Source organism: Triturus cristatus, chromosome 9 (genome assembly GCF_964204655.1).
Source record: "Triturus cristatus chromosome 9, aTriCri1.1, whole genome shotgun sequence".
Taxonomy (NCBI): domain Eukaryota; kingdom Metazoa; phylum Chordata; class Amphibia; order Caudata; family Salamandridae; genus Triturus; species Triturus cristatus.
Genome location: NC_140592.1, coordinates 6250020 through 6266508, shown reverse-complemented (window position 1 = coordinate 6266508; position 16489 = coordinate 6250020). Strand labels below are relative to the sequence as shown.

Sequence of the window (16489 nt, the reverse complement as noted above, 5' to 3'; positions counted from 1 at the left end):
CTGCTGGCGCTGCCGCGGACCGTGTAACGACCACCTTCACCGGGACCTGCTGGCGCTGCCGCGGCCCATCCAACTAGAACACCGAGCTCGAGGATTGTGAGCTATCCATCATTTCATCGCATCTACCAGATTGGTAACAAGACTGTCCCGCTACCCCCTTTCCCAACCAAGAGACTAGAATCGAGGGGACCCCTGAGTCCTGACCTCCTTGTACCATTCTATCGTACCTAAAGATTGCTTATAAATAACGTTAAAACCTATCTTTGTGTGGTGTACATCTGTTGGGGGGAAGTTACTCGTCTGTACGATCGCTGGAGACGGCTCTCCCCGGAGACCTCTCCCCTTGTCCTCGGCCGACCCTCCCGGTCCGTCTAACACACACGTTATGTGGGTCTGCCACCGACATATTCCGAGGGCAGTCCCGACAGCATCTCTACTGCACCAGAAGTCGAGAACGTGACAAAACAAGAGAAACAAATCTCAGAACAAAGTTAAAATATTAACTAGAAGTACCGCTCTCTCTCGGATCTGCGCTTGCTGGCGCGGAAGAAGAAAGAACTGACGTCAGCACGCGTGGGCTCGTCTAAGTAGCTCCAACGACGTCACCGCGGCAACTACGATGCCAGCGACATACGCGGAGCCACACGACAACGCCTACCGACGCGCAGGGGTACTGCTGATGAAAACTTTCCGGATCCAGTCTGATGCCTGGGGATATTCTAAGGTATGGAATCTATCACTAACGTGTCTCCTTCAGATACTAGATTTAGAGACGTTTCAGGTAGGTACATGTTGGGACCAATGGGTCCCTTCCTTGGAGTGGGTACACCTCATATTATGCCACCCACCAGTGGGAGGGAGCATAAGCCTCACTCTGTTTGCCTGGGTCGCCCCATCTTCAATATGGCGGGGACTGAGTTGTGCTTCACCTCACCTCCCCTACCTGAGGGGTGCAGCTGGAAAAGGTGGGCACACCTCTCCTCTTTTGGTTTTCCTGCCGATTCTCCCGCCCAAAGTGGGGGTCAGAACTGGTGGAGGCCAGTTGCTGGGAGCAACAAATGGCTGGGTCAGTTCACAAAGGCGGCAAGCCTTTGAAGCTTCCCCTTCGTGGACTCTGCCCATCCTGGGGGAGGAGGCTTAGCACCTCTGCCGAGGATGTGCTTTGTTTCCAGACCCCGAGAGCGGGAGGCTCTCGACCCAGGGGTCCAGAAACATGTCTGCTGGTGGCAGCTGGCTGGCAGCCACTCAGCCAGGACCCTAGAGTTAGGTCGTTGTTCAGGGGCATCTCTAAGATGCCCTCTGAGTGATTTGGCATTATATCCCACACTGGCATCAGTGTGGGTTTAATGTGCTAAGAAGTTTGATACCAAACTACCCAGGTTTCAGGAAAGCCATTATGGTGCTGTGGAGTTCGTAATGACAAACTCCCAGACCATATACTCTTTATGGTTTTAATGCACTTACAATGGCTAAGGTTGGACTTAGACACTGTAGGGGTACAGGGTTCATGCACCTGTACCCTCAGCAGTAGTATAGTGTGCCCTGCTAGAGGGGTGGCAGTGGGTCATAGTCGACTCTTCACTTGTCTCTGCACCAAAACAAGCTAGGGAGGGAGAGAGAGGGAGAGAGAGGGAGAGAGAGGGAGAGAGAGGGAGAGAGAGGGAGAGAGAGAGGGAGGGAGAGAGAGGGAGAGAGAGGGAGAGAGAGGGAGAGAGAGGGAGAGAGAGGGAGAGAGGGAGAGAGGGAGAGAGAGAGAGAGAGAGACAAAGGAGAGTGTGTGTGCGTGTGTGTGTGTTTGTTTTAAGGTACAGGGACTCTAAATAAGGGTGGCACAATATGTGCTACAGCCTTTAGACACCTTCCCTGGTCACAGTGCTCTTGGTACCAATGATACCTTATACAAAGGACTTACATGTGGCCAGAGAGTTCCCAACTGGGTTTGCAACAGTACAGTTTTAGGGAAAGCATCAACATCAGGCAAAAAGCGGGGGGCAACCATGCATAAAAGGGGCACTTTCCTACAACTCTCAGTGGAATCTGTGATTGCATGCATCATTGTGTCAGTAAGTCTCTCTTTCACTGCATAAGTATCTGAGTGGATCTGTGAAATGGTGCATCAGTCTATCAGTGGTTCTGTAACAAACTCCCCGACTGTCTCCGTGCATCTAGGAGCGGGAGCACGAGTCTCTCAATGGGTCTGTGATTCGCTGCATGACTCAGTCAATCTGTGACTAGGTGCATGAGTGCATTTGTAAGTATATAGCTGTCTGACTGGATCTGTGAGTGGATACATGAGCGTCTAAGGGCACGTCTCAGTGGGTGAGTGGGTGCAAGACTGAGTGGGTCTGTGACTTAGGGCCTAATTACGATGGCGGTCGGAGTTGCCTCTGACCGATAGTTTCGGGAAAGGAACTGCCTGACCTTAGAGAGCAGTTCCGAATATCCCCTTAGGATGCGACCGCAAACTTCAATTTTTCAATTGGAGCTTGTGCGGCAGACTTAAACTGACCGCAGCATAGGCTCCCATTGAAAAATTGAAGTTTGCTCACATCCCTACGCAATGTGGCAGGCACCGTGCAGGGATGTTGAGGTGCCCCCCAGGACCAAATGCGGAAGGCCAGGATGTCCCTGCTGGAGGCCCCCAAAGTCTGTTTCCAACAGCCAATCCATGTCGGAAAGGCCAACATGGATTTGCTGTTGGATACTAACATCATAGACCTGACGGCGGAAACGCAGTCCTTAAGGGATTATGGTGCTGTTCCGAAATGAGACGGATTCCCCCGCCGGTTTTAACTCCGACTATTGTCATCCTAATGCTGCAGTCAGTTTAAACACTCCATGTAGGTCAGAAATTCTCCGACCAGCGGTCGGAGGCTTTCCAAGCGACATCGTAAATAGGTCCTAGGTGCATGAGTCTCTCAGTGGGTATATGACTGAGTGGTTCTATAAGTGGGTGTGTGGGTCTCAGTGTATGAGTGACTGGGTGTATGGATGTGTGAGTGTCTGAGTGAGTCTGTGGGTGTATGAGTGTCAGTGGATCTCTGAGTGGGTGTATGAGTGTCTCAATGGGTCTGTGAGTGAGAGCCTAAATCTGAGTGGGTGAGTGAATGGATGCATGCGTGTCTAAATGGGTATGTTACTGGGAGGGCGAGTATCTGGGTGGGTCTGTGAGTGGGTGCGTGTATATCTGAGTGAGTGGGTGTATGAGTGAGTGACTTAGTGCACAAGTCTTTGAGAGGGTCGGTGACCGAGTGTATGAGTGACTGTATGTTTTTAGCCCCGGGAACTGTTCCCAATCAATAAAATGGTGGCCGCAACTTTCTGTTCAGGTTGCGTCCAGCCTATCTGAGCTTTCTCATTGGTGTGCGCATTTGCGCTTTACTGTGAAATCTACGCAATTTAACCGCGATCACCACGAAATATCCAAGGCCAGAGAGATCACTATATTGTTCGGATTTAATTTCAGAAAAACTACTGAACGGATTAGCACCAAATAACAAGCATTGGCATAGCCAATAGGTCTCGACTTTGGGACCTTATAAGTGTTTAGCCATGCAACACTTGATGTTGTTGCACCAAGAATATTGCGCTGGATAACTAAACACTTATAAAGTCCCAAAGGTGAGACCTATTGGCTATGCCAATGCTGGTTTCTCTTATGCTATTCCTCCTTCCCTTCTTATACTATTGACTATCAGGTTTTAGTATATGCGACCACTGGTGGGGACAGTGAGAGAAGGATAAGAACATCACTTGAGTTGGATCTTGTGCACAAGATTATTGCAAAACCTGATAAGTACTTGCCAACTAAATGGTCACATGTTCTGTTTCTTATGCTTCTAAAATATCTGGGCGAAAATTCACTAAACCCAAAAAATAAAAATAAACATTGAATGACAGAATGGTCACTGTGCCATTTTACAGATTTTCGATCACCAGTTTTGGAAATATTTATATTCGTGGAGAAAAAAAACCCTATTCAAAATGCCTCGCTATTTAGAAAGTGACTTGTTTTGGCTCACCACCTTATGTCTGAATATTTGCAAACTTCTCCTTCACATGCCCAGGCCTGCCATTTTAATTTCACCTTACAAATCATTCACAACATAGGTGACATTCTGCCACCTGGCTTATGCCTTCTCCTCTAAGGATGGAGTTCACTATAGTGGTCACCTACAATGTTGTCCATGATGTTTGTCTCCTACTCCCTGACTTCCCCCTTCCTCTTGAGGGGGATTTGATGCATCTTGCTCGCTCAGAGTCACTCTGGTTCCAATGCAGTGTGCAGCACTAGGGGAATAGGGCAGGGCCTTGCGTGCTGAATGTATCAATGTCCTTTTGATGTTGTTTTACCTTTGTGAATCGAGCTCCAAATGTGCAGAAGTGCACAGTGGGACTTGCAATTACGAAGTGTGCCTTCTTTAATACTCACAACAAATGTGTTCCAAGTAGGAACTTTATTTACATGGCTTTTTATGCTTTGTGTGTTAGTATATTTACATCAATTTCACCTAAATTGACGAACCCTACTCTTGCTGCCATTTCAAATTAAAACGGCAAGATGAACAGTGTTAAAAAAAAACTGGGAGGGTACATACAGTATAACGGTGTCTGTGTTTGTAGTTTCATTGTCACTGATGAAGAAATAATTATCCTGAGTTTTTAAAGAGTATTTGTCAGGATCGATCTGCTGGCAGTGGTTAGTAAATACAAACAGTGCCCTGCCAAACATCCTTTCACCCCGCCCCTGTATTATTCCCCCAAAAAATCTCCCCACTTTATTTGATGTGGTCGATGCTAGAGGTCATTTGATCCATATCCTGATCAATAAAATCCATTTTTATACCGCTTCAGGATTTAAAGCTAATAAAAGCCACTTGTTTACGGTCAAACTACACTGCCCGAGCTCTCCTCTCTGCACTTACGAATGACGTGAGTTTGACAGCGAGGTTTAAAAGCAGACAGACGCATAGAGAAGGGAAGCATGAAAAGAAATCAAAATGAGCAATTTAAAGAGGGGCCGCAGATATGAAGTGTGGCCTCGAGAAGAGACAAACAAGGAAACAGAGGAAGAAAGAAGCTGAAAGATGGGGGCAATGGAATCAAGGGAGCGAGAGAGAGAAAGGGGGAGAGAGATGGAAGAGAGAAAGCGCAACTCATACACACAGAGAGCAGCATAGGGAAAGGAAGCTGGAAATGTTGTGTGAGTAACAGAAAGATGTAACTGAACATAGGAAGTGGGACAGACAGAGGAGACTTTCAGGGATACAAATGAAGGGAGAAGAGACAGATACAGGTAGAAAGTGGTGGCGAGTCCGTATAAGAGAGTGGGGGAGATATTGAAATAAGAAAAAGAGATAGGAAAGAAAGTAAACAGAGACAGAAACAAACAAGGAGGCACTGCTCGCTCCTGCAGGCAAAACGCCATGGGATGCGAGGAATGCAGCTGAGGGGGGGGGGGAGGGGTGGGGGGAGGGGGGGGAGGGGTGGGGGGAGGGGTGGGGGGAGGGGGAGTGCAGCCGAGAGCATACATAGTGTTTTCCTTGCGGGAGCAAGCAGGGGCACCATCTGTTTGCAAGTTAATTACAAACAGATGGTTTCAAAGCTCGCTCCCGCAAGGGAATCGCCAAACGTGCACGCATTGCCATTGAAAGCAATGCAAAGCGTGCACGTTTTTGGCAGAAAAAGCTAATCGTTTCCTAAAGGTCTCCTCCTCTGCAGCGCATGCGCGCTGCGTAGGCGAGACCTGAAAAGCACAATCTGTGCAACATCTACATTTCTGCCAAATTTGGTGCAATTCCATACAGCGGTTTGAGTTGTAGGTTTGACAACGACAAATGGTATGTTTTTTTTACCAATATAACGTCTCTTTAATCTTTGTTTTTTCAGTGAATTCCTAATTTTTATGTGAAGTAAGATATAACTACTTGACATTAAAACTCTTGAATCTGCTACTTCTCCTAAAGAAGTGTTCTTTGTGAACCCGATTGCTCACATTTCTCATATTTGAAGGTTATTCATCTTAGTCCAACTAAAGGTGGAATTTTAAGTACACATTCTGTGTTGTCTACAAGAAACTTGACACAATGGACGGCAAATTTTGAAAACTTAAACTCAAGTTTTGAGGATTAAGGACTTGCCTTCGTAGTCTGCCTTCTTGACAGCCTCTAGGTTCCTCCACTCAGTGCCCACCAGTCGGCTGAGCTCTCCAAAGGAGTAATCTGGGTGCTGAGCTTTGATCACAGCTCTCATCTCACTGCTGAACAGAATGTAGCCACTCATGTTGATTTTCCTCTTCGCCCCATCCTTCTTCAGGCTGCTCTTGGAGGACTTCGGAGTTGACTAGAAAATGGGAGACAGTGACAGGATAACTTGCATTTTGTGTATAGTGTACAGAGAGCTTTGGTAGGTAACATTTCTTCAGTCTAGTTGTGCCAACAGAGCACATGGGTTTCAGGCAAAAAGGGAAACAGGCAGCAGAGAATACTTTTTAACTGAAAGTTTAACAATTGTTTTAGGAGACAAAACTCATGCATCAGAAGCCAATTTGGAAAAGCAAAAGATTTGCCTTTTAATAAAACTTATCATGACTTTGGAGGTCGAAGCAGCCAGGCACATGACCTCAATTAGGAACTCATTAGTAAATAAGAACAAAGGGTTTGCTTCATTCTTTTACTCCTACATACAAAAGTAGTAAAATGTGCAGGTTACGCATGCTAAGGAACTGATGGGACCAGCAAGCACGTTCCTAACAAGACCACATCCTCTATGCACTGGGGTGCTTCAGACGAGGCCAGTTTGTGCATCCACCCAAGGACTGCAGAGCAGCAATATCGCCAAACCCCATTCCACCCGAGGTGCAACATTTCCCTTGAGCAGTTATGTACACGGTTTCTGGCCTTAGTCTCCAAAATTACCTTTGAGTTGTCAATGGACAGTTTGGGTAATTTGGCTCCTCTCTCCGCCGTCTTGTCAGGGTCCTCCTCTTGGCTTTGACTTTCTGTCTGCACTGGGGGGTGCCTGACCGATGACGCCAGGACGCTGGCACTTCGGGGGGAGGTGTTCGGGTGTGCGGTGCCCTGATTTAGTGTTTTCAAACACTAATTGTAAATGATTAAAAGACAAGGTTTTCTTTTTTTTTTTAAACGGTTTTCGCATTTGACCAGACAAACTTCAGTGGATTTGTGGGAAGTGACTGAAAAACGGGTAAGATGAGAAAACGCAGAGGACAGAAGAGCTACATGATATTGCTGCTTGAAGAGGGATGCCCAGACACACCCCAAAGATTACCAATATTTGGGACCCCACTTGATCCATGCAACCACACCCAGTGCACGGGCCACCACAGACCTATCGTGGACATTTCAAGAGCATGTGATACAATGTGCAAGATTCCTAGCGGATGTTTACCTGGACACTATTCTGGTGGCACCTGGTCTGCACCTTAGGTTCGATGCAAACGGACAAGGATCTGCATGCACAGATGGTTACACAATCTTCCAGGTAGCCTCAAAGACAAGGCCTCAACTCGCCAAGACCCTTACTGGAGTCTGGCCCTCATCATGAGGACACAGCTTCCTTAAGCTAACGGAGTAGAGGATACAGCCTTTTATTAGCAGCTGCTCCACAGAGCCCACAAGGCAGTCGGACTTTAGGTCCCTCCATAAAAGACCTTCTTTGGTTTCCACTAGACTGTAGTCTGGACCATGGTATGCCTTCCACATGAAAATTAAACACTCCAATAATGGATGTTTCTGCACAAGATTGGTCCCGTCTCAGACTATAAATGAAAAGATCAAGCATTGGAAGAAACAGCAAGAGGAAAACTCCTACATAATTTCCAGAGAAAAAAAAACAGCTCTTAAAATGTTTCCTCTTTCAATAGGTTTTTACTGCTTGGGTTTTTTCACGAGGAGTGGCCCTACAAGATTTTAGAGTCATCCTGGATTAACTGTTGAGCCTTAAATCAGGGTCTGATGCTACCAGGTGCCACCCTACCAACTCCGCCAGTTCAGAATACACAAACAGGGCTGTGCTCAGGGTATGGAACAAAGAGGGAAGACAAGAGGGTTAAAAGGGGCAGGAATGCAGCCAAAAGTCATGGAATGGAAGTTATCAGACAAGGAAGAAATTTCAAAAATCAAAGACAAGATCTGTGTTGAGTTAGATGTAAACATTGTAGAGGAACATTGCCTTTAAACATGCAGTGCCTAATCACCATTATCCCAGCAGGCCAAAAGAAGAAAACAGCTAGAACACTCAGTCAGAAGAAAATGCCTACCAAGAACTTAAGGCACAACATAAAATTCAATAGTGACAAACTGAAAAATAACCATCGGGTCAATGCGGCCTGCGATACACAGCGCCGTGTAATATACAAAGTAAAACAGAAAGAACGTGAACATTACTTGACAACATGTGTGATATAAGTCAGCTCTTCCATCTCAACAGCAGGTTGAAGCTTTGGCAAATGGCTTTCAGTCACTCTCAGATGAATTACAAAGTTTACAAAAAGTCTTCTGCATCCTGACAATACAATTATTTATACCAACAAAACAATAGGAAGGCAAAATCCGAATACTTCTCCAAAACGACCCCGGTTGTCATGTTGCCATGCATGCTGCATGCTTCAGATGCTATTACAACACATACATTACACAATATAATTCCCAATGCACCAGTACACATATACTGTCTTGCTTCACTCCACTCCACTTACTTTCCTCACCCACTGGGGGAAACCACAATCTGAGGAGAGATGTTTCTCCAGGTGCACTGTTAGTCTCAGGGAGGAGTCATGTTACCTTGACACCAAAAATGTCTTCACAGAAAACCAGCCTGCAGTGATCACGAGCAACACTTAGTGGTAGGAGTGTGTAAAGTTTGTGATCAACAGCACGTCATGCTACAAACAGTAGTTTATCTCTGCCAAAGAGCCAGGACAGTGAGTCATTCTGTTTGGCCAGGTTCTTCCCCTTTCCCATCACCATGATGAAGCCTTTGAAGGGGTGCAAAATAGCTTTTTGCAGAAAGATGAAATGCCGGGTCCTGCCAAGAGCGATGCTAGGGGAAGTTGATCACCGCTCAACTACCCCACTTAATTTGAATGTGAGGGGGGATATAGGGGAACAGCAGTTGGGCATCAAAGGGCATTGACTAGAGGGTTCCAGATTGCTCAGTGGTACTAATAGGTGCAGTTCCTTTGAAGCTATGTTCCTGACCTCACAGTATCTCCCAACCACCTGACTTGATCACTGATTTTCTAGTGGCGGAAGACGGATGTTTCTCATTATAATAACCACACACTGGTGAGAGTAAAAGGGCACTACAGAAAGGGAAAGACATTGAGCCCTCATGAGAGACCTCTAGAAGAGGTCCCTTACCTTTGTTAATGCTCTTTCTGCTGGATACTCTAACCACAGATTCCGCTCCTTGAAATAAACTAGACACCAGATTGGATAGGGAGAATTTTAGAGCAGTGTTTCTGTACGACAATAGGTGGTGTTGTACGGTTCAGCACTGACTCCATATCGACACAGAAGTGACCAAGCAGAGTGCGTATATATGTGCAGATGTCAGTTTCTTGTCTCTTCCCCCTTCCGGGCCCTCTATTGTGGAACACAAACAATTGCAGTTAACAGTGCCCCGATCACTATCTGGAGACTTTTTTTATGTTTAGAAAAAAAGGTCATTCGAAGAATGGGGAGGGGAGGTGGGAGGATAGTGAAGAACATGCAGTTGGAGTTTTCACTAGCAAGAGGGTTACCGAAGTTAAGTAACTTGTTCTACTGACTGATATTTCCAAGCACTGAAACCTCACCTTAGAATAGATACCAGTGCAGAACCTCCAAATGGTAGGGAGTCTGGAATGGGCTCAAACCAAAAAGGTTTTGCAGAATCAAGCAGGGCAAAGTGTCCTCCTTGCCGAACCTGGCTGTTAAGGAAGCAGTGCTTCATGAACGTATGCGCCTAAAACCCATGTCACAGTTTTGCATATATCAACAGCAGGTACTTCCTTGTGCGAGAGCAGTGATCGTAGCCTCTTTGCGTCCTTCAAGATGTTCCTCATTGAATCCGTCGAGGCGTAACTCATTTGAGACCTGCGAGGTGTTCCTCATTTGAGACCTTCAAAGTGTTCCTCATTTGAGACTTGCAAGGTGTGTAAGAAACTGGCTCAATATATACTGCACCAAAGTGAGGTACAGTGTGTATAGAGTCCAAGGGTCTCCAGAGGTTTGGCAGAGGTTAAAGTTAGATAGAGCCTTACTCTCTAAAGTGGTAGCTTGGTCGAGCAGTAAGGTAGTATCAGAGGACAGTGTAAAGCATTTGTTGCACACACTCAGTCAGCAAATGGTCTTACACACTCAATAACTGAACTCTAGGCCAATGGTTTGTATAAAAAATATGATTGTTTTATTTTAGAACCAACAATAGGTATCAAAATATACTTTCTCAGAATGAGATGCTTTAGATAAATGCTTTCAATAGGCAATAGACTTTTGGATATAGTAGTTACAGTTGTTGCAATAGGCAACACAATTCAAACACAATTATAACATTGCGATCAACGGGAATTTCTTAGTAAATGCAATTAATTACTTTTTGGATTACTTTTCTAACCACAGGACTGGATCCTAGATTCAGTCCTGGGACATTTCCTGGAAACAGGTGAGTAAAAATTATATTATAATTAGTCACTTTGCAATATTGTTCATTTTTTTATGTATAACACATTTGTATGATTGTCATGATTTTAATTCAAATAATTGTATAATAATTTGTTGTTTGTATTCAGTTTTACATGAATTATTTTAAATTAGAAAATAAACAAGACATGTATTTTCACATTCATTGTGGCCTTTAGTTCTCTCCCTTGACCTCTCGACACACATTCAGATGTATCATTAACGATTGCCTAGGATGTTATTTGTCAAATATAAAGCATTTGTTGCACACACTCAGTCAGCAAATGGTCTCACACACTCAATAACTGAACTCTAGGCCAATGGTTTGTATAAAAATATATGGTTGTTTTATTTTAGAACCAACAATAGGTATCAAAATATACTTTCTCAGAATGAGATACTTTAGTTAAATACTTTGCAAGAGGCAATTGACCTGGAATGCAATAGTTACAGTTTGTTGCAATAGGCAACACAATTTCAACACAATTTCAAACACAATAATACATTGAGCTCAATGGAAATCTTCAGTTATATGCAATTGATTACTTTCAGGATTACTTTTCTAACTCCAGGGCTGGATCCTAGATTCAGTCCTGGGACAGTTCTTGGAAACAAGTGAATAAATACTTTTTAGTTACTGTTGTGATTTTTTAGCAATATTTTGCGATTTTAAAAGTTGACACTTAGAAACTTTTTCTGATCAAATTACCAATGTTATCCTATGGAAGGAAATTCGCGTAGCAGGTAAGTGGGGTTATGGGTACTTTTTCTAGGTCAGTGTTGGATCCTGGATCCGGCACTAGTGTACCACCTGTAAGCAGTTGAGAAACTGTGTTTTAGTTATACAGGCGATTTTTAAGGAATAGTTATAAGTTTGCAAAATCGAAGAAATTTCACAGAAAAACAGTCAATGGTTTCCTATGGAAGAAAATTCAGGTTACAGGTAAATTATCATAGTCTAGCCGCAGATTCCTTAACGTACAAGTTACTTACCTCCGGTAACGATGTATCTGGTAGAGACAATTCTAGCCACAGATTCCTTAACGTAGAATTATTCCCAGGCGTGAGACTGGACCCGGAAAATGTTCTTGTCCCAGCATCTCCGAGTGCCGGGGGTCGGCACCACGCGACTCCGCCCGCCGTCTTTTTTAAGCAATATTTTGGTATTTTAAAAGTTGACACTTAGAAACTTTTTCTCCTAGAATCACCAATGTTATCCTATGGGAGGAAATTCACTTAGCAGGTAAGTGGGGTTATTGTTACTTTTTCTAACTCAGTGTTGGATCCTGGATCCAGCACTGGGGCATCTCCTGTAAACAGTTGAATGAATGAGTTTTTGTTATTCAGGCGATTTTTAACGACTATTTGTAAGTTTGTAAATCGACAAAAGAAATTTCAAAGAAAAACATTCAATGGTTGTGAGAAAGGGGCTCTGTATATACTGTTCCCAAATAGGTACAGTGTGTACAGAGTCCACAGTCCCCAGAGGTTTGGCAGAGGTTCAAGTTAGATATAACCTTACTCTCTAAAGTGGTAGCTTGGTCGAGCAGTAAGGCAGTATCAGAGGACAGTGTAAAGCATTTGTTGTACACACTCAGTCAGCAAATGGTCCCACACACACAAGAACTGAACTCTAGGCCAATGGTTTATATAAAAAAATATATGGTTTTATTTTAGAACCAACAATAGGTATTAAAATATACTTTCTCAGAATGAGATGCTTTAGTTAAATACTTTTGCAATATGCAATTGACTTTTGTAGGTAATAGTTACAGGTTGTTGCAATAGGCAACACAATTTCAAACACAATAATACATTGAGCTCAATAGGAGTTTTAAGTTATTTGCAATAGATTACTTTCAGAATTACTTTTCTAACTCCAGGACTGGATCATAGATTCAGTCCTGGGACAGTTCTTGGAAACAAGTGAGTAAATTTATCTTAATTACTGTTGAGATTTTTAGGCAGTATTTTGCTATTTTAAAAGTTGACACTTAGAAGAAATTTCATAGAAAAAAACAGTCAATGAATCCCTATGGCAGAAAACTCAAGTTACGGGTAAATTATGTGCTTGTTACTTTTGTAATCCAGGGCTGGGCTCCTAGGCTCAGTACTGGGACCTCTATCTAAGACAGTTAAGTAATTACATTTTCACAGTTGGTACGATTTTTAAAGACTATTTGTAGTTTGCAAAAATCGACACTTGGAAGAAATTTCACAGAAAAACAGTCAATGATTTCCTATGGAAGAAAATTGGGTTAGTGGTAAGTACGGTTGCGAGTACTTTTCAGGGTCAGTGCTGGGCACCAAGATCCAGCACTGGGATCTCTCCTAATAGCAGGTGAGTATTTCCGTTTTCATTACTCGGTTGATTTTTAGGTGAATATTTTAAGTTTTAGAAACTCCACACTTAGAAGAAATTTCAGAAGAAACCAGTCAATGTTATCCTATGGAAGAAAATTGGGTTATCGGCTTTTGGGTAAATACTCGACTGGCAGAGTTATGGTTCTGGGCATAGACTCGGGGGTTTCCCAGGGTCAGGTTGGTACAGTTGTTACACCCTCAGCGGCACTGAGGCGGCCGGGTGCAGAGGGAGTTAGGTCCAATGTTATCCTATGGGAGGCAGGGGGACCTTGGTTGGTGGCTGCTGACTAGCAGGCCATGCGGCTGTGGGAGCTGGGCTCCTGGTCACTTGCTCAGGGCAAATGGGGAAGTAGGTAGGAGTAGAAGTTACACTGCCAGGGCCACTCGGGCGGGTGGGTGCAGGGTGATTTTGAGCCTTACGGCGCTCAATGGATTTCAATGGGAAAGCTCCAGGACGAACAAAGGCTGCAAGCTCGGGGACAAAGATTCTCCAGGTGCCACCACCACTTCGAGAGGTAAGTTGGGTAGTTGGAGGATGGGTAGGTACCCAGGAGTCAGGCACAGGAGGCCGCAGGGTGCAGGGGTGCGTTTTGATGTTGGGAAATCTTACCCTCTGTTGATCGCGGTTCGGGGGGTCCCTGGTTCTGATGCTGCAGGCGTTGTCAGGAGAGCTGAGGTGAGTCCTTGGGTGCCGGATTCGGGGTCAAAGTCGCCGGGGGGACGTCCTCAGGGTCTTTGTCCATTCAGGCACAGGCCAGGCTTGGCGGGTACAGAGTGTGCAGGGTTCGCGGTTCCGGGCTGATGCCAGGGGTTACAAACTTGCTTTGAGCAGAGCCACTGCTCATGGGAGCCCCAGATGCTCAGAGTCACAAGGTAGCCAGGTCCTCTGGGGTTTGTGAGGTTGCTGGCCACAAGAGGTGTCGGGATTTAGCAGGAGCAGGTTCGAGGGGCGACAGGCCGGTAGGGCTGGGGCCAAAGCAGTTGGTGTCTTCCTCTTCTTAGCAGCTGCACGGCAGGTCTTCTTTCTCCTTGCTCTTCTTTGCTTTTTCGGAATCTGGAATCTGAGGAAGGAAGGTTCAGGGTGCCTCTAAATACTAGATTTAGGGGCGTTACAGGTAGGTAAAGGGCAGGGACCAATGGGTCCCTGCCCTGGGGTGGATACACCCCCTATCCTGCCACTCTCCTGTGATTGGGCAGGGCTTCCCATCTTCAAGATGGCGAGAGCCCGGAGATGTGCTTCACCTCACCTCCCCCACCTGAGGGGTGGGGTTGGCAGAGGCTGGCACATCCCCTGTCCTTACTTGGGGTTTCCGGACAGTCTTCCTGCCAGAGTGGGGGTCAGAACCGGTGGGGGCCAGTTTGCTGGGTACAGCAAGTGGCCTGGAGAAGCTCACAAAGGCGGCATGCCTTTGAAGCATCCCCCTGCCCTTCCTGGGGGAGGAGACCTAGCACCTCGCCCAGGATGTGCATTGTTGCAGGCCCAGGAGAGCGGGGGCTCTCCACCCAGGGGTCCAGCAACATGTCTGCTGTGTGGCAGCCTAGGCAGCCTCCCAGACAAGACGTGGATTGTAGGTTAGGCTTCAGGGGGCATCTCTAAGATGCCCTCTGTAGTGCTTTGTACATTAAATCCCACACTGGCATCAGTGCTGGTTTAATGTGCTGAGAAGTTTGATACCAAACTTCTCAGTCTTCAGTGTTGCCATTATGGTGCTGTGGAGTTCGTGTTTGACAAGCACCCAGCACCATATACTCTTAAATGGCAGCACTGCACTTACAGTGCCCAGGAATGGACCTGTGTACTGTAGGGGCACAGGGCTCATGCTCCTGTGCACACACCACCAGCATAGGGCACCCAGCTAGAGGGGTGGCTGATGTATGCCAGGGCAGTGTAGGAGGTGGGCATGGCACACAGAGATGTGTTCCATGTCGACTCTTTGTTTTGTCTTGTACCCAGACACCCAGCCTGCAAGGGCAGTGCGTTTGTGTTAGGGTACAGGCCCTCTAAGGGTGGTACAATACGTGCTGCAGCACTTAGAGGCCTTCCCTGGTCACAAGGCCCTGGGTACCTAGGGTACCATTTACCAGGGGCTGACATGTGGCCAGAGATGCCAATTGGGATTAGGTTTCAACACAGTTTTAGGGAAGGAACATAGGCCCTGGGTACCTGATTGGCAGGAGTCCAGGGCACACTCAGTCAAAGTACATCAGCAATTCAGCAAAAAGTGGGGGCATACCATGCAAGAAAGATGGCACTTTCACACACAAGATGATCGCAAAGAGATCTCACCAGCGATATAACGCAACGCCAAGGAGAGCAAGGAACCCTAAAAGGGTGACCACACCCCCCAGCACATGACAGAGCTATGTAATAGCTAAAAGTACCCCACATAGGGTATGCTACGTCCCAAGAAAACATGGGAACACCTCTTAGGAATTTTTTTTTGCAGCAGAGGACAAACGGAAAGGCCTGCAGGGAAAACCGCAGACTGCTTGCCAAGCAGCCAATAAAGAAGACACAAAAGGCCCAATACCAGGACCTATACTGGCTTATCAACAGCCAAAACCACAAGGCAAAAAAGGGGCGGAACCAGCAGCCAACAGCACCGAAGGACCCTGAAGGCACACCAACCACACCACACACATAACCGGGGCTACCGAACACTAGACCCCAGAAAACAATGGGAGAACACCTCCCAGAACACAGCAGAGGACCGACATCCAGGTTCACTGAGGAGGAGGAGGAGGAGGACGAAGCAACGCAAGGAACCGCTGAATGGCAGAATCCGCAGAGGCGTGAAACAAAAGAGCACCATCGAAAGGGAGCTCAACCAGACGCTCCCTAACACTCTCAGGGAAAACACCATCCCTCAGCCAAGCATGGCGACGGAGGGCTACCGAAGAAGCCATGGTGCGACCAAGCACCTCAGACATCCAGAGCCGAGCGAAGAATAAACGCGGCCAGCTCCCGGCCATCCAACACATGGTGCCGCAGATCAGCACAGGCACCCTCCTGAGGAGCACAAGACAGAAGGGTGGTAGAAGGGTGGAAGGAAAGGCAGACAGGATCATGTGGAGCAGGACGGTGGCGGTGCAGGAGCGGCTAGGGCACTGGGTCCCCGTGGCAGGATGCCCCCAGGCCCCCAAGAGAGTATTATGGAGCGCAGCTTCAAAGGGAAGCAGCTCTCGTCCACCAGAGCCCTGATGGAGAACCTCGAGCAAATGATCCGCGGGGAAATGGGCAGCCGGGTCACCCATACGCAAAATCACCGTGGAGACAGCCCAGGAGAAGGCAGCATTCGCCTCCCTAGGGCAATGCGGTGGGGAGAGCAATTCCTCCGTGGGCGACGGCTGTAAGCCTGCCGTCCCCCAGCCAAACCGGAGGTAGAAGAGGCCAAGCTCGGAATGGGGGAAGGTTGAGCGACGAGTGGGGAACCGGAGGC

General features: G+C 46.5%; 1 protein-coding gene across 9 annotated transcripts in view; it reads right to left on the bottom strand.

The window, feature by feature from the left end:
• The window catches only part of PBRM1 (polybromo 1), a 552328-nt gene that overhangs the window by 122790 nt on the left and 413049 nt on the right, over nucleotides 1–16489 (bottom strand). For 5 of the 9 annotated variants that reach the window (XM_085624202.1, XM_085624201.1, XM_085624204.1 and 2 more), the window contains exon 25: nucleotides 6141–6342. In XM_085624202.1, the coding sequence (XP_085480328.1) occupies nucleotides 6141–6342 (202 nt within the window). Of the gene's footprint in view, nucleotides 1–6140; nucleotides 6343–6917; nucleotides 7101–16489 lie in introns of all 9 variants that reach the window. The other 4 variants (XM_085624197.1, XM_085624200.1, XM_085624199.1 and 1 more) reach the window with 1 other exon arrangement.